This window comes from Heterodontus francisci, chromosome 33, assembly GCF_036365525.1.
Source record: "Heterodontus francisci isolate sHetFra1 chromosome 33, sHetFra1.hap1, whole genome shotgun sequence".
NCBI classification, from domain to species: domain Eukaryota; kingdom Metazoa; phylum Chordata; class Chondrichthyes; order Heterodontiformes; family Heterodontidae; genus Heterodontus; species Heterodontus francisci.
In genome coordinates, this window is record NC_090403.1 from 39439342 (window position 1) to 39462850 (window position 23509).

Below are 23509 nucleotides of genomic sequence, written 5' to 3' on the forward strand. Positions count from 1 at the left end.
AGCAAAATCATCATTCCCAATGCTCTCCAAGAGTAGTCATAAGATCGTGTTTTGAGTAATTGCCTCTATTCTCAGAATTTCACTGTTTTCCGCTAATAATTAAAAGATATTGGTGGGCAATGTAATTACACAAACTCTCGATACAAGAGGGTTAAAAGGTTATTTCCATTTGAAGGAAAGTATTTATTACTATATGACCACCTTCAGTAAAAAATGAAGACTGGTTAAAATTAAAGCTCCTTCTTGTCGCTTTTGACAGATTGCAGACTGGATAAGTTATAAGTCCTGTAGACTGAGAATTACAGCATGAGTTCAGCATTGCTCAATGTGACTGATGTTTGTGATGAAGAATGGAATATTTTTAACTTGCATCATGTTAGGTGGTTAAACATCCACTCCATATATAATTCAGACAATCCTGGTGTTTTTTTTCCGCAATTTCCCATCTGATGCCTAGAATTCAACAAGTAAGTTTCAGAAGCAAATATTTCTAAAGACTGTATAATATCATGTTCACCATGTTGAAATACAATGAATTGCATGTACAATTTATATAACATGACATTCACGACAGAACTTGAAACCTTTAAATATAATTCTACTAACAGTGAGCAAACATGCCAACACACAAACACTGAGTTATGATAAGCTTCTACTGTTGCCGAGAGACATGAGGAGGGGATCAAAGGATCGTGTGATTATGTTGGACCAGATCTCCATTTACACAGCATCAGTACTGGTGTCCTATTAGTATGAAACCCATTGAGCGCAGCAAGTGTAGATATTGTCTTATTATCAGTAGCTGATTGGACAGCCAGCATATTAAAATTGATCAGCCATTAAAAATATTGTTGCATTAGTCATTTGTGTAAATTCAGTATTGGTTGGATTTTTAACTTCTAACTTGTATACCAATTAATATCTCATGGTACTAAACTTTGCAAAGATCACTTGGTGATAACATATTTGGAAAGATGGTGTGAAGTTTTGTGAAATATTGTTTGAAGTTTTGGTTATCTTGTTTTCAAAAGGCCATTAATGTGTTTGTGGGGATTTAAAGGAAAGCAGCATGGACAGTTCAGGTACTTGCCAATCTCTCAGCACATGAAAACTTGTGTATTTTCATTAAAGAGAATGGGATTCAGAGTTATAGGATAAGTACAGAGAGCGGTGCAGATGTTACGTTCCTTGAATGGATGGAGCCATGCTAAGAGAGGCATCTATCAACAACAGATAATATATGCTCGGATGATTAGTTAGGTGTTGTAGATCTTTTTCACTACAAGAAACACAACATTCATGAAAAATTATAATATCCTTCCTATACACATGCTACTAAAAGTTTGGGCTGAATTTTACCAGCCTCTCGCTGCTGTGGGTCGCGGCTCAGGGTCTGGTAAAATGCTGCGGGGAGAGGCTCGCCTCGACCCACGACGTCGAGAAAGGCCAGCCACATATTACTGATGGTGGCGGGACCTCGGTGCGGCTCCCCCCGCCACCAGGCGGTGGGCCCTTCATCCCCATATTAAAATGAGGCCTAATGAAATGCAAATTAACCTACCTGCAGGTAGCGACCGTCCCACTCCAATATTATGGCCGCCATTTGTGCTTCGCTCGCCGTCGGAACTCCACACGGAGTAGGTTCCGGGTGAGAATCTGGTGGGGAGGGAGTAGCAATAGGAGTTTTAGGGCAGGAGGGATGGAGGAGCGGGGAAATCAATTTTAATTGGATGTGGGGATGGTGGGAAGGGGTTGAGGGTCAAAGAGAACTAATTTTGGGGGGGAAAGTTCTGGATACTAATAAAAGTTTATTATGGGGGGAGAGGGCAATTAATATATAAATTACCCATTGTGGGTGGGAGATGGGATTTAGAGTCGAAATTTAAATTTATTTTCATTTCCCGGAGATCGAGACCTTTAACTTTTAAAATGTTACTTAAGGGCATGAAGCACTTTAAAAATGGCGCCTGCGCGGTAGCACCGGACGTCATTGCTGGGGACGCGGTGGTCACTTCGTTACGTCATTGGGGACGGCTGCTCTGCCCCCTCTATTTAAATGAGCCCCCGCGCAAAATATCACGGGGGCTCCTCACCAGCCGCTGAATGCGGGCACCGCGCTGAGTTTAAAGGGCGCCATCATAAATGGTCATCCAGCTGTTATTGCTATGAGAATTCCACTAAAGACCTACATTACTGCACTAGAAAGAATGCAAAGGATACAGGTGCAGGTTATAAATAATCTGTCAATTATTGTTCCTGGACTTATGATAATCTTACCTCTTCACTATAGTTTACTTTGTCTTTCAATGTTTCTTCTTTGTATATTTGCTTTGTTCATTTTTTATTAGGTTCAAATAAAAAGGACGACCTGAATATCAATGAAATAAAATGTCATACTTAGAGAGATAAGTTCAATTATTTGTTTATTGTGATTTCTCTGTGAACCTACAATTTTTATGCTGGAAAAAGAACTGTGTGCACTTAATATTACAACCTACGTGCTTTTAAAACTCAAATGCACTGTCACTTGGCCACTACTTCTTGATAAAAACAGATTTTTTCCCTTCTTTTCAAACTTGGTATTGCCCTGCACTATGAACCTTGGCCCTTCACCTAATCTTATATATTTGCCTGACTCACACGAACTGTGCATCATTTTCTGTCTTGGATGTCAGATTTTTGTAGTTGTGAGTTACCCACACATGCTCATTGTTTCCTTGTACTATCAACATGTTGTCCATCCTTTGCTCGTGTGTAGGAGTGGTGGAGATGGCCTAGTTTCTATAGGTGAAACAGGCTGGTGGGAGTAGGTGATACTTTTTTTTTTAGCACATTCTATCTACACAACAAATCATCCAAACAAAGACAGAAGGTGAGAATATTTTGTACAAATCAACAAAACCTCCAAAGACATCCATAAACATGGCGTTGATTGGTTGCACACAAATCCACATCACTATGGATCATTGAATGAGCAGCCAGAACCCCTTCCAAAATTTAAAAGCACTGAGGCCAATTGTAATGACACTTCATGTGCTGTAGGTGATTTAACACAGACTTTGGATGTTCCTAGACAATATGTCTCAGTCACTCATTAGATAAACTTGCTGAGGGATCAGAGTGGAACGTAGAATTTTTTTTCTTTTTTTAAATGTTGCTGAGTCAGTGGGGCACAGTCTAAACCAGGAAATACTAGGGGCTTGTAAGAAAGGTACAGCAATAATCATGGGTAACTTTAATATGCATACAGACTGGATTAATCAAATTGGCAAGGGTAGCCTCGAGGGAGAGTTCGTTGAATGTATTAGAGATTGTTTTTTGGAGGAATATGTTGTGGAACCAACCAGGGAGCAGGCTGTTCTAGATTTGGTATTGTGTAATGATGTGGGATTAATTAATGATCTCATAGTTAAGGATCCTCTAAGGAAGAGTGATCATAGCATGCTAGAAGTTCAAATTCAGTTTGAGGGCAAGAAACTGGAGTCCCACACCAGCGTTCTGGAGTTAAACAAAGGTAATTACATAGACACGAGGACAGATTTGGCCCTAGTGGACTGGGCAGGAAGACTAAAAGGTAGGACAGTTGATGAGCAGTGGCAGATGTTTAAGGAGATAGTCAATTCCTCCCAACTAAAATATATTCCAGAGAGGAAGAAAGATTGTAAGAGGGGGAAAAAAACATCCATGGCTAAGCAAGGAAGTCAAGGATAACATAAAGACAAAAACTAAGGCATACCATATTGCAAAGGCCAGTGGCAGGCTGGAAGATTGGGAAACTTTTAAAGATCAACAAAGGGTTACTAAAAAATGATAAAAAGAGCAAAGGTAAATTATGAAAGAAAACTAGCTCAAAATATAAAAACGGATAGAAAAAGCAGCTTCTTCTTCTTTGGCCTCCTTGTCTCGGGAGACAATGGGTAAGCGCCTGGGTAAGAGAGTAGCTAAAGTGAATGTTGGTCCTTTGGAGGATGAGACTGGGGAGTTAATAGAGGGGAACACACAAATGGCAGAGACACTTAATCAGTATTTTGCCTCAGTTTTCACGGTGGAAGACACTAGTACCATCCCAATAGTAACAGGTAATGCAGAGATTATAGAAAGGGAGGAACTTAGAACAATCATCATCACTAGGAGAAAAAGTACTGAGCAAACTATTGGGATTAAAGGCAGACAAGTTCCCAGGGCTTGATGGCCTAGAGTCTTAAAGAAAGTGGCAGTGGAGATAGTGGATCCATTGGTTATAATATTCCAAAGTTCCCTGGATGCGGGAAAGGTTGCAGTGGATTGGAAAAAAGCTAATATAAGGCATTATTCAAAAAGGGAGGGAGGCAGCAAGTAGACCAGTTAGTTTAACACCTGTCGTTGGGAAATTGTCAGAATCCATTATTAAGGAAGTAATAACAGGACATTTAGAAAGTCAAAACGCAATCCATCAGAGTCAGCATGGTTTTATGAAGGATAAATCGTATTTGTCTAATTTGTGAGAGTTCTTCGAAGATGTAACAAGTAAAGTGGATAATGGGGATCCTGTAGATGTAGTATATCTGGACTTCCAGAAGGCATTTGATAAGGTGCCGCACAAAAGGTTAATACACAAGGTAAGATCACATGGGGTTAGGGGAAATTTATTAACTTGGATAGAGGATTGGCTAACCAACAGAAAACAGAGAGTTGGAATAATGGGTCCTTTTCTGGTTGGCAAGATGTAACTAGTGGGGTGCCACAGGGTTCGGTCCTCGGGCCTCAACTATTTACAATCTATATTAATGACTTGGATGCAGGGATAGAAGGTACTATAGCCAAATTTGCATTTTATACTAAAATAGGTGGGATAGTAAGTTGCAATAAAGAAATAAGAAATTTACAAATGGATATGGATAGGTTAGGGGAATGGGCCAAAATTTGGCAGATGGAGTTTAACGTGGATAAGTGTGAAGTTATCCATTTTGGTTAGAAGGTAAATTATTATCGAAATGTAGAGAAACTGCAGAGTGCTTCGGTGCAGAGGGATCTGGGTATCCTCGTGCATGAATTGCAGAAAACTAGTATGCAGGTACAGCAGGTAATAAGGAAGGCAAATGGAATTTTGACATTTATTGCTAAAGGAATAGAGTATAAAAGTAGGGAAGTGTTGCTGCAACTATACAAGGCATTAGTGAGACCGCACCTGGAGTATTGCATCCCATTTTGGTCTCCTTACTGGAGGAGGGATGTAGTTGCATTGGAGGCAGTTCAGAGGAGGTTCACTCGATTGATTCCAGAGATGAGGGGTTTGTCTTATGAAGAGAGATTGAGCAGTTTAGGCCTTTACTCTCTGGAGTTTAGAATAATGAGAGGAGTTCTAATTGAGGTATATAAGATGATTAAGGTGATTGACAAAGTAGACGTAGAGAGGATGGTTCCTCTTGTGGGACAATCTAGAACAAGAGGTCATAGTTTTAGGATAAGGGGTAACAGATTTAAAACAGAGATGAGGAGAAATTACTTCTCTCAAAGGATTGTGAGTCTGTGGAATTCACTACCCCAGAGTGCGGTGGATGCCGGGACATTGAGTAAATTTAAGGAGGAGATGGAAAGATTTTTAATTAATAAAGGGTTGAAGGGTTATGGAGGACGGGCAGGAAAGTGGAGTTGAGGCCGAGATGAGATCAACCATGATCGTGTTGAATGGCGGAGCAGGCTCAAGGGGCTGAATTGCCTACTCCTGCTCCTAGTTCTTATGTTCTTATGTCTAAGGCATTTTTTGCTAATGGACTGGAGAAATACAGTTTTAACATCATTTTTTAAAAGTTATGCCATCTCATCAGGTCTGTATCTTAATGTTTTCAGCCTTATGTAATTCAACACAAAAGGCAACATGCACAATTCCAATCATTATGCCCCATAAATACTCTGAGATTTACTTTCTGTAACATTATCTAAAACTATTAAACACTGTCCACTTAAGAATTCAAAAACTACTACATGCAAACCAAGCCCTTTCTTATCGTAGCTGATAAAGGTACTAACTTTGTACCCTGTGTCATTGCTGAATATCTATTTTCTTCTGGTCAGTTTAATTTCAGCAGATTTGCCAATGCTCAAATTCATTAGTGATTTTATTGACTGTGCACTTTCATTTTGCTGCACATAACTCAGTGGAGTAGAAGGTGGAAGACCAGAAAAATTTACTCCTGCTCCCTCCTTCACTCACTCCACCCCCCACTCCAACCGCTCCCCCCCCCCCCCCCCGCCCCCCACAACGACCTCTCCTATACTGTCTCTGGTATTTTCCCAGTCTTACTTTCTCTCATCCTCTTTTTATCTCTCTCTCTCTTCTGCTCTTCCTCCTACCCTTTACCCATGCGTGCTCTGTCTCAAACCCTCCTCTTACTTTCATTCTCCCTCCCTTCTATCCTGAGAATTACACATGTAGCAATAGTGCGAAATGAATAAATTGTTCAGAGGATCATAACTACTGGCAGGCTAGAATCTGGGATCTTTCTTTGCTGCATTCTCTGATTAATATTAAATTGGCTATTTCTGCTTTCAGCCAATTGCATTGCTTTTATTAACAGCATATTGGCCATTTGTGTTCACTTCAGTAGATTGTGAACGAGTAATACATTTTAAATCCTCCTCTCGCTTCGTTTGTTTGTTCTGAAGGGTAAAATACATCTGGCTATCTCTCAGCATCTCATTTTAACTGAACAGTTTGCTGATTGTCTAAGAGTAATCTTTCAGTCCGATGACTTCTGATGCAGAGTGTCAATGATGCATGATACAGTTATAATGTTGCTAAGAGCCTCTATTCTCCTCTTCGGAACTGGTGAGGACATTGGATTTCTCATTTTCTATTTTCACATCACATTGATAGCAACTGAAGGACATGTGAAGAATTATTGAATAATTGGCCAGAATTTTACAGTGGGCAGACGGGAGCCGGCCTCCGCTGTAAGAGTCAGTGGCAAATCTGCTTCCGTCTCGCCTGGGGAACTATGCCATATTTTACGGGTCCCCAGGCTTTGAGCGTTCCGAAACTGGACTTCCACCCGCTTGAGGGAGGAAGTTCCGCCTCATTGAGTTGCCGGCCAATCAGCGGGCCGGCAGCTCTTAGTCCCAGTAGTGCCACCAGGAGCAGTGGCCACTGCTGGCACTGCAACCCAGCCGACGATAGAAGAAGATGTGGAGCCGGGAGGAAAGTTAAGTTTTGGTTTGCCTCGCCAGGGGTAATCGATCAGGCTCCGGCGAGGCAAGTTTGGTCGGTCGGGGGGGGAAGGGGGTGTGTTGGGTGTTGGAGGTGGTTGGGGTAGCGGGGGCGGCCCTCCATCGGGCACCCTGTACCCAATGACCAGGGACCCCCCCCCACCCCGGGATGATCAGCAGCCGCCGAGTTTTCCCAGGCAGCTTTTCCCGGCTCCAGGACACCCACTTGCCACGCGTAAAATCCGTGTGGAGGAGGGTGAAGGCCCTTAAGTGGCTGTTAAGTGGTCACTTAAGGGCCTTGATTGGCCTATTTTTGCCCCGCCCCCCCGCCACCCTACATAAAGTTGGCAGAGGCGGGAGCAGGTCAGGCAAGCCTCCAGGAACCTCCCGCTCCATTTTTCTCCACCCCTCCGCCCCCCACCCCCACCTCACCCCATCACCGTCCTGCATCCTGCTCGTTGGGGTGGTGTAAAATTACGGCCCTTGTGTTTTAAAAAGGAAAGTTGGTTGGGCTTCAGGTATTTTTTTCTTTAAAAAAGATGATCCATTCTAACCCAAAGACTGACAAATCTATTCATTGTCTTGGATTTAATCTGTTAATATCAATATATCCTTTAATAGGCATTTCTTTTTTTTTGGTAAAGGCACAATTGACAGGACATGTTGGTGTCTCGTGAAATGCATGTGATGGTGTATGTGTTTAAAATGTTTGATCGTGGTTAAAGCTACCTGACTGTGGGTGTGATGGAACCAAGTGGAAGGTGGGAATTTAGTGAACATCATTGCGGTACCTATCATCTGCATCCGGGCTTTATTATTATTGTGTAACTTGTCTGTGGATTTAACAGTAATATAGATATCGTCACATTTTCTGTCATCCTTTCCTAAAGGTGCACATGTGCTGGCGTAAACTTCCATGGATGCCGGGCACTCCTTGTTACTTTGTTCACTTTAGGTATGAGCCTATATAGTGAATGTTGGCAAGCGATTTAACTTTAGAGGCTGCATTACAGTTCAGCCAGATCTTAGCCACCCAATAATCATACGTCAAGATCCCCACGCCTGTTATTGGGTCTTAGCCAATTATTCCCCCTCTGTCTTTAACTCCTTTCATGGTTTCACTACATCCTACATCTACAATCTCCTGCAACCGTATATTTCTCATCTAAGCACTGCTCCCCAGTCTTTTATGCTTCTTCAACTAAGACTTTGGTCACTCCTCCTAATCTCTCACTTCCTATCTTGGAAGCTTTTTGGGACTTTTTTTTTTACATGAAAGATGCTGTATAAACACATGGAGATGCAGTAATGCTACTAAAAATCAATTGCTATAAGCCCATTCCATTCTCTGTTGTATGGAGATGGTTATAATGAATCTTCACTGCAGTGACCAGCTGAAGCAACAAGTTTCATTCTGAGGTACATTATGAAGAGGTCTAAATAGGATTTGCTGCTTGGACCACAAGAACATTTGCTCGGCTGTCCAATTTGGTGAGTAGGAAACTTGTCTTGCAGCAAGACGAACTAAATTGTTAGCATAAGTAATCTATTTTTATAGCTGAGGACATATTGTTCAATTCAAATATACATATACAAATATCAACTTGCTCTAATTTTGATAGCTGTATTTATATTGCACTGACTAATTCTTAAATGATTTCCCCTGCTGATTCTGCCCCAGGAAAAGAACCCCTGCTATCTTTGGTGCCACAAATTATATGATGGAGGTAGAGCTTAATGAGTGAGTTAACCAGGCAAAAAAATAAATGTGCGTACACTCGGGATAGAATGTGAAGCTGAGTGTTAAAACAATCAGCAGTGCAGTAAAGATATTGCTATTTGTTGTTGCCATGCTACACCACATTGACTGATCTGGGAGGTAAGAAGTATTGCTCCGATTATAATATAAATCCCATCTTTTTGAATGCATATATCTTGTCACTATACATGACAACCAAGGGAATCCTTCTCTCCATCACATTAAAAAAAAAACAAATACTCCTTTTAAGATTGTACAAACCATAACTTTTAATGTTGGCAATTAAAGTTAGTGAGACACTGGGTGGCTGGAATTGTAAAGCAGAGGATGGGATTAAAACTCTTCTGATAGATACTCCATCATTCGTATAAGCTGTCATAACCAACCACAAGATTTATATTGACGCCACAGTGATTGTGTATTGCATTTACAATGTTGATGTATAACTCACAAACTGTGGTAAATGCTTGGATCACTTTTACTAAAAAAAAAAATCTTAATTCTAGTAACTTCTGTTTTTAACTCTTATATTATTTCCTGAACTCTTTTTGGAAAGTGTTGTAGAGATTAAAATACTCACTTCTCTATTTTGAGATCATGGGTCCAATATCTGATGCTGACTGGTATGTAATTCCATGACAATACTTCACCCGGAAGAGGGGACAATGGAATTTGTGTCTTATCACCATTACAATCAACATTGCAAAATTTCCATGATTTGAAGTGTTTAAGATGTTGAAATTGTAAACTTGGGGGTCAAAAATTGATAAGCATTGTGCAAAACAGGCACAATAATAAATTTACAGTCGGAGGGGTCTTCAACTAATCTGCTCATGCGGTCACGTCTATTTTATAGGCATTCCGTTTGTTATGATCCCCATGGAGATCAACAAAGAACTGAATTTACTGAACAATCCCAATAAAAAAAACAAATGGACAAGATTTCAGTTTTATAACTTTTACTCCAACGATCAAACAAAAATCAACATAAATTAAACATGAAATAACTGACAATTACAGTCAATATATTTACAGTTTACAGATTACATGTTAATTATCAGATGCAACAAAGTAGTTCTCACGGAGTTACTGGGGAGCCCTCTCAGCAAAGGTGGCACCAGTCACATAGTCCATCAGATCTCTGAACTTTTCAGGTAGATCTCCAGATCCCATCTTCCAAGGTGCAGACGCAGATGCGATGCCTTCTTGTCGATAGCAAGCGTTGTAGTCTTCTCTTCAATGTTTCGGTCTTGTCGCCTCTCGAACATCCTCGGCCCTGCTCATGACTGTCTTGATGGCGTGGTTTCATCAGTAACTCTTTAAGCCACCTAAAACAGCTGCCGCAACATGTATTTGCCAATGGCCAGTTCCCAGAATCAGGTTCCAGTCTCAGCTGCTTGTCTTCAAAACAACCTGCTTCAGCTCTGCAATCTTGAAATCTGAGCCTGGATAGCTCAAATCACATGCCTCTGGTCAAATGACTCTGTGTCTTATCTGGTTTCAACCAGTTCAAACTGCCCCAGAAACGTGAAGTTTTTAGTTTCACTTTCAAGTGAGGGTCTGTCTCAAAAAAAAAAAACAAGTTTCGAAACCAGAGTCAGTGCACTTAACAGAACTCAACAAGTCATCTGTTCAAAAAACAGTCTGCACACGTTGCTTCACTGGTCTCTCACCACAAACTCCATCACACTACTAAGTGCCTAAAACAGGCATTGGGCTCCCAGCATTTTTTAATGAGGAGCCAGATTAAGGACCACTCTGTCAAACTAGTTTCCAATGTGTGAAGCAGGAGCTAGACCTGATCCGCTCAGGATTCTTCGGCGACCACCACCAACAGATAAACTTTATTTTTATTTTAAAAACCTTTGCCGTGAAGCCAAGAGGAACAGAATTGCTCCCTGAATCCACAGTGTCCCAATCACTGCCCTCCTCCCCAGGACTGAGATTTGAGCTATTGCCAACTAGACAAGTGGCCCAAAACTAATTTTGGTCAATAGTTGAGCTGTCTGTGATGGTGTTAGCAGCTTGCTAATTAATGAGGTCCAAAGTACAATTTTATGCCAGGCTCAGGCCTACTCATTCAGCTGTGCATTTCTGGGCACCAACAAGTTGCTGATTTTTAGAAGTTTTCATTAGTTCTTTTTTTTCCTGTTTTTTTTTAGAGCATAGCATAAAATTCTCAAGGTTTAACTTATATTTCTATTTTTAGTCTATATTTTTCAAGGTTTTCTTGTGACCTTTTAGTAGTTTTGACACTTCTGTAAAGTACCCTCTCCAGGTATATTTGGTAAAGTTCCTAATCACATTGGAAATTGCTTTTCTGATGTCCTGGAGCCAAGCAACACTTTGAATGTCAGGACATTCTTCTCTCTTCTAAACATCTCAAGGTTCAGTAATTGCTGTTGATTTTATGCTCTCTTGTATTTCGATGCCCAACCTTCTGTTATAACTTTGAAGCCGACATTTTTTTTTTGCTTAAAGGTTATTAGTTCTCAGATTGGCCCAGTGGTACCACTTTCATCTCAGTGAAAAGGTCCTGAGTTCAAGCACCACTGTAGGACTTAAGCATATACAGTCCAGGCTAGCTCTTTAGTGCAATACTGAGGGAGGTGGATGAGATTTTAAGACTCCATCTGTCACTTCAAGTAGACATAAAAGATCTCTGCCGAAAAATTCGATCATGCCCAAAAACAAGCCTGTTAGTGATTCAGGCTGCTCATAATATTTGTGCTGCCTGCTATTTATAATCATTTAACTTCTGAGCCACAAGTTTCTGGGTTCAAGTCCCACTCCAGGACTTGAGCATAAAGATCAAGACTAACACTCCAATGCAGTAGCAAGGGAGTGCTGCACTGTTGAAGGTGCCATCTTTTGGATGAGACATTGAACTGTTGCCTTGTCTGCCCTTTGGGGTGGCTGTAAAAGTTCCCATGGCATTACTTTGAAGAAGAGCAGGGGAGCTATCCCTGGTGTCCTGACCAATATTTATCTCTCAATCAACATCACAAAAACAGATTATCTAGTCATTATCATATTTCTGCTTCTGAGCGCTTGCTGTGCACAAATTGGCTGTCGCATTTCCCTCATTACCACAGTGACTACACTTCAAAAAGTACTTCATTGGCTGTAAAGTGCTTTGACACATCCAGTGGTTGTGAAAAGTGGTATCTAAATACAAGTCTGTCTTTTTCTTTCTGTTTTTTTATATTTCCAAAATATACTTTATTCATAAACTTCTGTGAAAATTACATTGCCAAACCGTTTCAAACAGCACCAAAAAATACAAATATTGCAAGGGAGATCAGTTTCCTTCAATACTATCATGAGTTGCCTCACAACCCTTCCATTTCATTGTCATGCCAATTACATTTTTACATTTACATCACACAAAATTTTCCCGATACAGTTCGAGAGCTTTCCCATGGATCCAGCCCCTCAGTTCACCCTGGTGGGGGGACCTTACACAGTAGTCTTTCCCCATTGAGCCTTTGCTGCGGCTGCCCCAAGCTTTAGTGCATCCCTCAGCACGTAGTCCTGGACCTTGGAATGTGCCAGTCTGCAACATTCAGTCGTGGACAACTCTTTGCGCTGGAAGACCAGCAAGTTTCGGGCAGACCAAAGGGCGTCTTTCACCGAATTGATAGTCCTCCAGCAGCAGTTGATGTTTGTCTCGGTGTGCGACTCCTGTGTTACAGAGCTGCTTGGGATGAACCTCGACAAAAACCACTGCATCTGTTTCCACACCTGCTTTGCGAAGGCACATTCCAGGAGGAGGTGGACAACCGTCTCTTCCCCACCACAGCCACCGCGGGGGCATTGTGCGGAAGGGGCGAGACTTCGGGTGTGCATGAAGGATCTGACGGGGAGGGCCCTTCTCACCACCAGCCAAGCTACGTCTTGGTGCTTGTTTGAGAGTTCTGGTGATGAGGCATTCCGCCAAATGACTTTGACGGTCTGCTCGGGGAACCATCCGACAGGATCCACCGTCTCCTTTTCCCGTAGGGCCTTGAGGACATTCCGCGCAGACCACTGCCTGATGGACCGGTGGTCAAAGGTGTTTTCCCGCAGAAACTGCTCGACGAAGGATAGGTGGTACGGCACGGCCCAACTGCACGGAGCGTTCCGTGGCAATGTGACCAGGCCCATCCTTTGCAACACCGGGGACAGATAGAACCTCAGCACGTAGTGACACTTGGAGTTTGCGTACTGGAGGTCTACACACAGCTTGATGCAGCCGCAAACGAAGGTGGTCATCAGGATGAGGGCCACGTTGGGTACATTTTTCCCGCCCTTGTCCAGAGATTTGAACATCGTGTCCCTCCAGACCCGGTCCATTTTAGATCCTCAGATGAAGCGGAAAGTGGCTCGGGTGACCGCCACAGCGCAGGAGTGGGGTATGGGCCAGACCTGCGCCACGTAGAGCAACAACGTGAGTGCCTCGCACCTGATGACCAGGTTCTTACCCACAATGGAGAGATCGCTGCCCCCACATGCCCAACTTTTGTCGTACCTTGGCTACTCGCTCCTCCCAGGTTTTGGTGCACGCCCCAGCCCTTCCGAAGCATATCCCCAGCACCTTCAGGTAATCTGACCTGACGGTGAAGGGGACAAAGGATCGGTCAGACCAGTTCCCAAAGAACATGGCCTCGCTCTTGCCGTGGTTAACTTTGGCTCCCGAGGCCAGTTCGAACTGGTCGCAGATGCTCATCAGTCTGCGCACGGACAGCGGATCCGAACAGAAGACGGCGACGTCATCCATGTACAGGGAGGTTTTAACCTGAGCGCCTCCGCTGCCTGGGATTGTCACCCCTCTTATGCCCGCATCCTTCCTAATGGACTCAGCAAAGGGTTCAATATAGCAAACAAACAAGACCGGGGAGAGAGGACAGCCCTGTCTGACTCCAGATTTGGTCGGGAAACTTTCCGATTCCCACCCGTTGATTGAGATGGCGCTACTGATGTTTGTGTAGAGCAGTTGGATCCAATTGCAGATTCCCTCCCCAAACCCCATTTTGGAAAGCACGTCCATCATGTAGGTGTGCGATATCCTGTCAAAAGCTTTCTCCTGGTCCAGGCTGATGAGGCAGATGTCCACCCTCCTGTCCCGTACGTAGGCGATCGTATCTCGGAGTAGCGCGAGACTATCAGAGATCTTTCTGCCGGGTACAGTACAGGTCTGATCGGGGTGGATCACCAACTCCAGAGCAGACTTGACTCGACTGGCTATGACTTTGGACAGAATCTTGTAGTCAGCATTAAGCAGTGAGATGGGCTGCCAATTTCTGATTTCTGCCCTCCCCCCCGACTTCTGCTTGTAAATGAGGGTGATGATGCCTTTCCTCATGGATTCTGACATGCTGCCGGCCAGGAGCATACTCTCGTATACTTCCAGCAGGTCCGGGCCAACCCAGTCCCACAGGGCCGAGTACAACTCAACCGGTAAGCCGTCGCTTCCGGGAGTTTTACTCGTCTCGAAGGACTCAACGGCCTTTGTCAGCTCGTCCAGAGTTAGCGGCTTGTCCAGTCTCTCCCTCCTGCTGTCATCTAAGACCTCTGTGATAGATGACAGGAAGGACTGGGAGGCTCTGCTGTCTGTGGGCTTCGCGTCATACAGCCCAGCATAAAAGGATTTGCTGATCCTTAGTATGTCGGACTGCGAAGACGTTACCGAGCCATCTTCTTCTTTCAGGCTGCTGATAACAGAGCTCTCTCTCTGTACCTTTTGGAAGAAGTAACGCGAGCACGTCTCATCCTGCTCGATGGAGCGGACTCTGAACCGGAAGATGATCTTAGAGGCCTCCTTGGCAAAGAGCGAGGCCTGCTGGCTCTTCACCTCTTGGAGGTCCTCTTTGACCTCGACCCCCATTGACTGCAACTGGAGCAGATTTTGCATACTTTTCTGGAGTCGGGACATTTCCCTCTGTCTCTCTCTCGCCCTCTGAACACCTTTGTGGATGAAGAACCTCTTGATGTTCTCCTTAATTGCTTCCCACCAGTGAACTGGAGACTCAAAGAGGGGTTTCACAGTCCTCCAACCTTTGTAATCCCTTTTGAGTTCCTCAACGTTCTCTGGGGTCAGCAGTGTAGCATTGAGCTTCCACGTCCCTCTGCTGGTCGTCCTGTAAGTGACAGTCGGCCAGTAAGAGGCAGTGGTCGGAGAAGAACACCGGCTTGACGTCGGTGGATCTGACCGTGACGGGAGGGGACACAAACAGGAAGTCAATCCTGGAATGGGCAGACCCGTCTGATCTTGACCATGTGTATCTGCGCTGCGCTCCGTCTGCAGGTTTGCTGAAGACGTCGTGCAGTTTGGCATCTTTAACTGTTTCTGTTAGGAATCTGGACGTAGCGTCCAGTTTGCTGTCGTCACTGCCGGATCGTCCAGCCGCATCGATGATGCAGTTGAAGTCACCGCCCAGGATGACCGGCCTGGACGTCGCCAGCAGCAGTGGGAGCTGCTGGAAGATGGTCAGCCGCTCGCTGCGTTGTACCGGGGCGTACACGTTGATCAACCGGAGCGGAGCGTTGTTGTACATTACGTCTGCTACGAGGAGGCGACCGCCCACCACCTCCTTAACTTCGGAGATGGTGAATTTACCTCCCCGCAGCAGAATACCCAGGCCGGAGGAACGGCAATCATTACCCCCCGACCAGATCGATGGCCCGTGGGACCACCATCGCGACCACTGCCTGTAGGTGCTGAGGTGTGGTATTCCACACTCCTGCAGAAACAGTAGGTCGGCTTTGACCTTGGCGAGGTAATCCAAGGTTGAAACACATCGCGTAGTAGATTTAATGCTACGCACATTAATGGAAGCAATCCTTACACCCATTTTTTAAAATGTTAGTTGTTGCTTCCCATACCATTTGTCCTTGCTAGTCCCAGTCCTTCGGGATGTTCCTGCATACCCATCGTGTACGCAAGCTGTTTCACAATAGTTGGGCTCAGAAACCCCTCCTGGTTTTTCATGCAGGGGTCGTTCCGCTGGGGTGACATCGGGGGGGTCTTGTAGGCAGCAAAGATTGGGTTATCCTCTGCTGCTTCCATCTGTTCCTCCTCGAAAACATCACTGCTCCCGGCCTCCCGGAGCTGAGGTGCGCCAGTTGTGTCCTTGCTCTCGGTGTCCCAGAGCTGAGATGCGTTGGCCACGTCGTTACGTGTGGCGCTTTGGGGTTGGGGCACGCCGGGCCCATCACAGCTTCCAGTGCCCGGGGGCTGGGATGTTTTATCTTCCATCTCCTTGGAGTTCTGCCACCTCTTTTGAAGGGGCTGTCGTTCCAGCATTCCCCTGTCCAGTGAAGAGGAGTTGTTGCAGTCTGATTCAGAAGATAGCCTCCTCTTGCCACTGGTTTGGGTGGTGGCCTGTTCCGCTTTGGGATGTTTTTTCTTTGTGGTTTTCCTCTGGACCACTTGCCACTGACCTGTTTGTCCATCTGCTGCCTCCTCCTCCATTGATTCTGTCTGTGGAGGAGGGGTTTCCGGGCGCTGGGTAGGTGCTGGGTCGCTGGTTTCAGCTGCCTCCCCTTCCTTCTCCTTCTCAGGTTGAAGTTCCTCACTGCGAAGAAGGTTGCTGGTCTCCTTTCGAACACCGGACACCTTTGTCAAACCTTCTCCTGGCCTTTCCTTGGACCTTGCCGCCTGAGCATAACTGAGGCAGCGTTTGGGGCAGGTTTTGTAGAGATGGCCTGCCGCACCGCACAAGTTGCAACACTTAGTCTGCTTACAGTCCTTGGTCTGATGGCTTTCCTCCTTGCAGTTCTTGCAAACAACCGTGCTGCAGTTGGCTGCCACGTGACCAGATTTGCCACAGGTGCGGCAAACTCTGGGCTGCCCAGCGTAGACCAAGAAGCCTCGACTTCCCCCAATAGCGAAGCTGGAGGGAGGGTGGATGATGGCTCCACTGGGATCGACCTTCAAGGTCACCTTGACCTGCCGCTTGCTGGTCCAAATCCCAAAGGGGTCCTTGACATCAGTGCTGCTGCCGGCCACCTCAACGTACCTGGCGAGAAAGGTGAGTACATCCACCACCGGAACATGGGGGTTGTAGAGGTGAATCGTCACCACCCGGTCCCGTTGTGACGGAAGCGTGAAGAGCGGCTCCGCTGTGAGGATCGACAGTGGCGCCCGGTCCCCTTTCTCCTTGAAAGCCTTCAGGAACTTGATGCATCCCGCCACGTTCCGGAACGTCACGTCGAAGTATCCACTGCTGGGGAAATCCTGCAGGCAGAAGACGTCCGTCGCTTGAAATCTGCAGCAATCGAAGAGAATTTTCTTGATGAAAAAGGTGCGATCGACCGGTGCATCTCCTTCCTTGTCCTTCACGACCACCCGAACGGTGTTGCGCACTCCCTGGCCCGAAGCTCGAAGATTGGTTCTAGCCATTTTACTCAAAGCTTCCCCAGGATCAAAAGGCAATGATCATGGTCTCTTCTCAATCAAGTAAGCACTGATAAGAACAGATACTACACTTGATCTTAGCCAAAAGGCCATCCTGTAGGCGTGCAGCCAGGTTTACCTTCAGTACTCATTGGCTGCATGCCGATTGGGGGATCTAGATATTGAGCATCTATGAAGCCACTTGTCGATCACAGTAGCCCTCAACTTTTAAGCCACTTGTGAAGAATCTTCAAAGGGAGCAGTTCAAATTTGGAGTCCTCTGACTTTCTTCATCAGATTCCCTACAAAATGGTGCCTTGCAATGCCACAGCCTATCTCCCTTTAATTAACAGCAATGAACTCTGGAAATAGCGAGTTCACTGCCTTTGGAAACCTTTGTGCTGAAACTGGAGAGTCATGTCTACCATATGAAATTTTGAGCAAATGTTCAGAATGGTAAGGGTGGTGACTGTAGAATCTTTCTTGATGATCTCTTGAGGTGTGGGAGAAATTTCATAGAACTTCATCATCTGTGAGGTTTACCTGCAACTGTTTGCTTACATCCAGATATTGGGGGAATTGAGGAGTGTTCATGATGAGAGCAGATCACACACAATTTATGGAAGGAATGTAAGGCTGAATTGCTTTTTTAATTCTATAGATTATTTTCAGACTTGATTTAAAGTTCTAAGTAAAGTTGCCGAGAATGTTTAAAAGGAATTATCCATTTTATCACTTTGACTCTGTCGTACTGGCTGATGAAGTCTGATATTTATCACCATCATTAATTAATGACCTCAGTGACCTGGAAGTAAAACCATTCCATATTTAGCAATTTGCTTGAGAAGATGATTTTAATTTCAGAAGGCAGTTAATTGTTAGGCATTCGTATGTCGCTTTCAGAATGAAATGTTGCAGACCACCTCAGGCAGTTGCTTTTGATATGGGAAAGATGTAAATTATACACGTACCAGTGGGAATGTGACAAAAAGCTTGAAAAGTGAGTATTATATCAGTTAATTTGCAGTGTGCGTCTGTGGTAAATAAAGCAGCACAATCTGAAATATCAGCTGAGTATTTTTAGCCTGAAAAAGGGGATAGAGTAAAATCCCTAGAATTTCTGTATGTTGGGTAACTATGCAGATATTTCTGTTTAAAGGCACCTGTATAGTTCACAGGGCATGTCAGAAGCAAATAGCTGTTTATATTAGCAGGAAGGTATAAATGAGTGGCTTTTGCGTCTGCTGTTGTTCTCGTGCTTTGTGCAAAATTTGATGATTTGTAGCGTACTGTGCAGGGACTGAGGCACTGATTTTTGTTTTCACATTCAGCATTATTGAATAAACATTGAGCCCTATGAAGTCAGGAGTATAATGGAATACTCACTTGTATGAGTGCAGTCACAGCAACATTCCAGATGTTCAACACTATTCAGAATAAATTATTTTGTTGATCAGTGCCTCCTTACCACTAGACTTAACCACCTCAACCAACAGCACACTGGGCCTCACCATGTACTATCTACAGGATGCACTGCAGCAGCTTACCAAGCTGACCTTGACAGCATTTCCTATCCCCACAACCTCTGTGTCACTGAGAAGGACAAGAGCAGCAACATCATCAGCTGGAAGTTCGACATGGACCTATACTGCTGCCCTTTCATTGTCACTGGGTAAATATCCTGGGTTTCCCTACCTAGCATCCTTGTACGAGCACATCATCAATACAAGCACTGCAGCAGTTAAGCAAGAAGGCCCACCATTAACTTTTGAGGGCAATTCAGGATGCACAATAAATGCATCGGCCACATTACAAGAAAAAAAAGTTGATGAATTTTGTGGTGATGTGGTGAAATTGAAGATGGCATTGGTGCAGAAATGACTTTACAAGGTGGATTAATTACACTGATGCCATTTCTCTCCGATACTCTTGGTTAAAGCATTGGCCTTTTAGGACCTTTCCTTTCACCATGGGAAAACACCGAGTACCTTCCTGATCTCGGCTACTTAATGCTGGAATTTAATGAAATGGCTGTTCAAACTTGTGCCCTTTGGAACTGCACGTTGGAATACTAATGCACCATGACAGGCAAATCGAATACTTTCATAAACATTTGGTTTGAAAATAATCCATTGTGTTAATTGTAATGTATATAATTACTCTAGTTGTATATGTGCATTTGAAAACCAAACCCTTGTCATCATATTACACAACTGAATAAATACAAAAGAGCTTTTAGTCATTCCTTGCCTGAGAAATTATTGTTCTCTTTCCTTTGAATCAGTTATTACTGAACTGAAATGAATTGGAAAGTGCACGTCCAGTGGTATCTGCTTTTAATGGTCAAACAGATATTCCCCAAGAAAGCACTCCTGGTAATACAGCAGATTCTAATTTAATGTCTTTGTGTCACACTCCTTTGTCCATTGTTTGGGTAGAGATATTAAACATATAAAGTGGGTTAACGTCTGCACTGAAAGAGCAAAGGAATATTTTATGGATGCATTTGGCCTCCCAAAAGTTAATATCTCAAAATCAATTCTAGGCTACCACATTGAAATGAAGCTTTGCAAAATCCATTTATATTAACTCGGGATTCTTTGATTCTGCTGATGAGTTTTGAGCTGGAATCCCTACTGTTGCTGAATGGATGAGCAGTATCCATCAGCACATTAAATAGCAGATTAATAACCTGCTCAGCCTCTCCCCATTGAAGTCAATCGAATAAAAATGGGGAAGGATGCAAAAAGCACGGCTGACCTGCTGATGCCTGTTCCCATCCAACAGGAACAGTTAAAATCAACCCAATGGTTTCTGCAATTATAAAATCATGATGAAATTAAAGTTTTAAATTAATTTGGGGAACAGCAAAGCTCCAGGAGATTGTACTGGCAAATTAATGTCACAAATAGGTTACTTTCTATTTTGAAGAAATAGTACGCATCCTATTGCAATGAGTCTTTCTGTTGATTGCAATTTTAATGGGAAATATCTGAGGGAGTTTATACCCATGCATGGATATCTGACTTTTTCAAGAAAAGGAAAATGCATTTGTTTTTGTGTCGAGGATGATTTAAACTTGACAACAAAAGTGTTTGTTCGTATTTCTGCTGCAATTGTTTTAGTGTTGTTTATTTTTTAGCAGTGACATCTATTTGTGTGAAGAATTGACCTTTAGTTCATTCACTAGGTATGTGGAGTGAACACAGTTATAAATACCCTACTTTTTCCCATTTTTGCAAGTTTGAATACCGGTGCATAGTGCCACATTTAATATTTAAAACTCAAGGTGTTGAATATTAGGGTTTGCTCTTTCTTGGTTCAGTTGAGGAGTTTTGACAATTGTCACACACATCAGAGGTGCAATGATGCAACATTCACAGAGCAACTCTGAAGAGTTATGAAAAAATAGGCTTTGTCTTTTTAAAAAGTGAACAATGGTCCAAAATGGCCACCGAAGAGAAGGGGATTAATCTTTTGTATATTCAAATAGTCTGACAAAAACAAAAGACAAATCTTCAAAGCCAAAAGGTGATAATGAAGCCCATCTCACACCTATCATAGAAACATTCTAGAATTGAGCATCTTCTTCTGAAACAAAGGAGGTGTAAAGTAACCACATCCTGGGCCATTGTGCGATCACCATGGGACAGAAACCAAAATGTCTCAAAACAGGAGGTGAGAAGTGATAATTTTACCTTTTTTAAAAAAAGACAACTGGAAAGAGAGAGACTGACCCAGAAGGTGAAGCTACTTCATTCCAGCAAGCCAAAAAGCACACGCCCTGCTGTAAAAAACTAACATCTACATCATACAGCAGAGAGGGAGCTAGAAGTGACCCACCATCTTCAACAGAACCTTCAATCAAGAGAGAAATCTACAATCATCACAGGCCTGCAACCCTCTATAACTCGAGTCTCAAGAGAATTCAACCAGTTTATCGAACCCCTTCTCCCCCACTAAAGCACACCTGCCTCTTTCCCTACTCTATCTGTTTCATCTTTTGTTTGAGCAAATGCACGAGTGAATGTGAGGGTTGCAACAATTTCAGGATAAGGCATATTGATCAATAAACAATTGACTTTCTGTTTTTAAAAACCTACAAAAAAACCTGTTGCTGTCTATTTGAAAAATAAAACACAAAGTGGCTAAACTCTTAATATAAATACACTTGCTGCGGTCAGGTGGAGAGTTCAACAGTGGGAACCACCCACATCACATCATCTGGTCATAACACAATGTTACATGTCGTCACTGGAAGTCTTGCGCTGTAATGAAGTGTTCCATCTTAGCAAGGGTGAGACTGTAAGTTGTACCATTTGAATTGCGTTGTTCACTCAGTGGCGATAAAGCAATCTAATTATCCAAATAAACAATCTTTTGTCACTCTGTAATTACATCCTCCTACCAATGGTGATGCTGTAGTGCCTTAGTCTGGCACCTCCCACTCATCAGCCATACTACAGAGAAAACCCTGTGCTTCAACCAACTCTGCTTCCTAAATTGCCCTAAATAATGAGATAAAATCAAAGTGGATGTTATGTAAGAGTAGGTCAGAATGTGAGACTTTAGAATGGAAACTGAATTACCTTTGTGCGCTCTGATTGAATTGTACCACATGTTCTGACCTTCAGTTCATCAAAAGGCTTTCATGTTTTTTATTCCCTGTGTGCAACACCACAGAAGATAAGAACTGATATTTTCTATATATCTGTCGTATGTGTGTTTGGTACACTGCCACCTAACTTAGTCTAGCTGATAGAGATACTTCAGTTTGGGTTAGTTAGAACATTGATATATTTTATTAGAATATATATATCTTCACTAGTCTGTGTGACTTCACCAAAGCTACGCTGCATCTAACTTCAAGTCTCTCCCACATATGATCTCTTACATCATCATGGTAGGAGGTAATCTTTACACACACTCAATGTTAACCCTTTCAGACCCTTATACTAACATATCCACAGTTCAGACATCTCTCGCTTTCAGCTGAAGGATGTTATTAGAGTTAAGCAATGTCTGTGGGAGAAATAGAGAAAAAAATCTACACTTTACAAAGCACTCAATCATCACTTTAAGCTATTCACCAAGTGCAATGATCTTGCTATTGTTGAACTAAGAATGCATTTTCCAGTTTTTACAAATTAATTCATCCCACTGCACATACAGCACACTATAAGATAACAAGGTGGATGCAAATCAGGAAGACCAGTCAGCCCATCCAAAATCAACCTACATCCTTATATCTAACTGCTTTCTAAATGATTCCAGGGTTTTGGCACCGCTGCTAATCCTGGAAATCCATTCTGACCATTATTAGCATGAAGAAGAACTTCCTGATATCAATTTGAAATTTAGTTTTCGTTAGTTTGAACCTGTGCCCCATTAGCCTACTGTCATGGTGTGTACTCAACACATCTAATATAGATTGGCTAGGTCTCTCCAAAGAGAGCATGTATATGGTTGTATAAAGTGTTTACACTATTTAAAACTTAAATATTGATTTTTAGTCCTTCACTTATTTCTGATAAAGAACTTGGCTAACTTGTTCCACATCTCTGTTTTTATTGAATCGCTTTTTATCACATAGGCCCATGAGAAGCTGGAAGACACTAAGCTGGAGGCTGTGCGTGATAATAACTTGGAGTTAGTGAAGGAGATCATTGATGATATCACCCCAATTGCCAAGGAGAATGATTCTGCAGCTGAACTCACTCGTATTCTCCAAGAACCACATTTTCAGGTAATGGGCAGCCTCAGTATTATCTGATGGTCTTTATTTATACTTTAGCTACAATGCATTTTGTTCTTAATCAAATTATAATTTTAAGTGACATTACTTTCTAGCTTCCTCAGGCTTCAATTTTTCCAGTGTCACTGGGTCACCTATAAGTGAGGAAGCATTTTTTTAAAAATGAACCCTACCCAATAGCCATGTTCAACTATTTGAAGCATGACTGGCACTATAGTAAAACTTCGGAATGGTTAATAATGGTTTTGATTTGACTATCGCCAAATCGTGCTTTAATCATTCATAATGCTGGTCGGAATATGTTTTGACCAGGAACTTATAAAATATGCAAGTTGTTAAATAATATGTTGTCACCCATTTCACCCAAAACTCAGCACTTCATTGCTATTTATTGATAATGTTCTAATTTGGTTGTTTCATGGGGGGAGAGATT

General features: G+C 43.1%; 1 protein-coding gene across 6 annotated transcripts in view; it reads left to right on the forward strand.

Moving 5' to 3' along the window:
• Nucleotides 1-23509, forward strand: part of mpp2b (MAGUK p55 scaffold protein 2b) — a 565073-nt gene that overhangs the window by 458978 nt on the left and 82586 nt on the right. For all 6 annotated transcript variants that reach the window (XM_068013331.1, XM_068013337.1, XM_068013332.1 and 3 more), the window contains one exon: nucleotides 22915-23067. In XM_068013331.1, the coding sequence (XP_067869432.1) occupies nucleotides 22915-23067 (153 nt within the window). The remainder of the gene's footprint in view (nucleotides 1-22914; nucleotides 23068-23509) is intronic.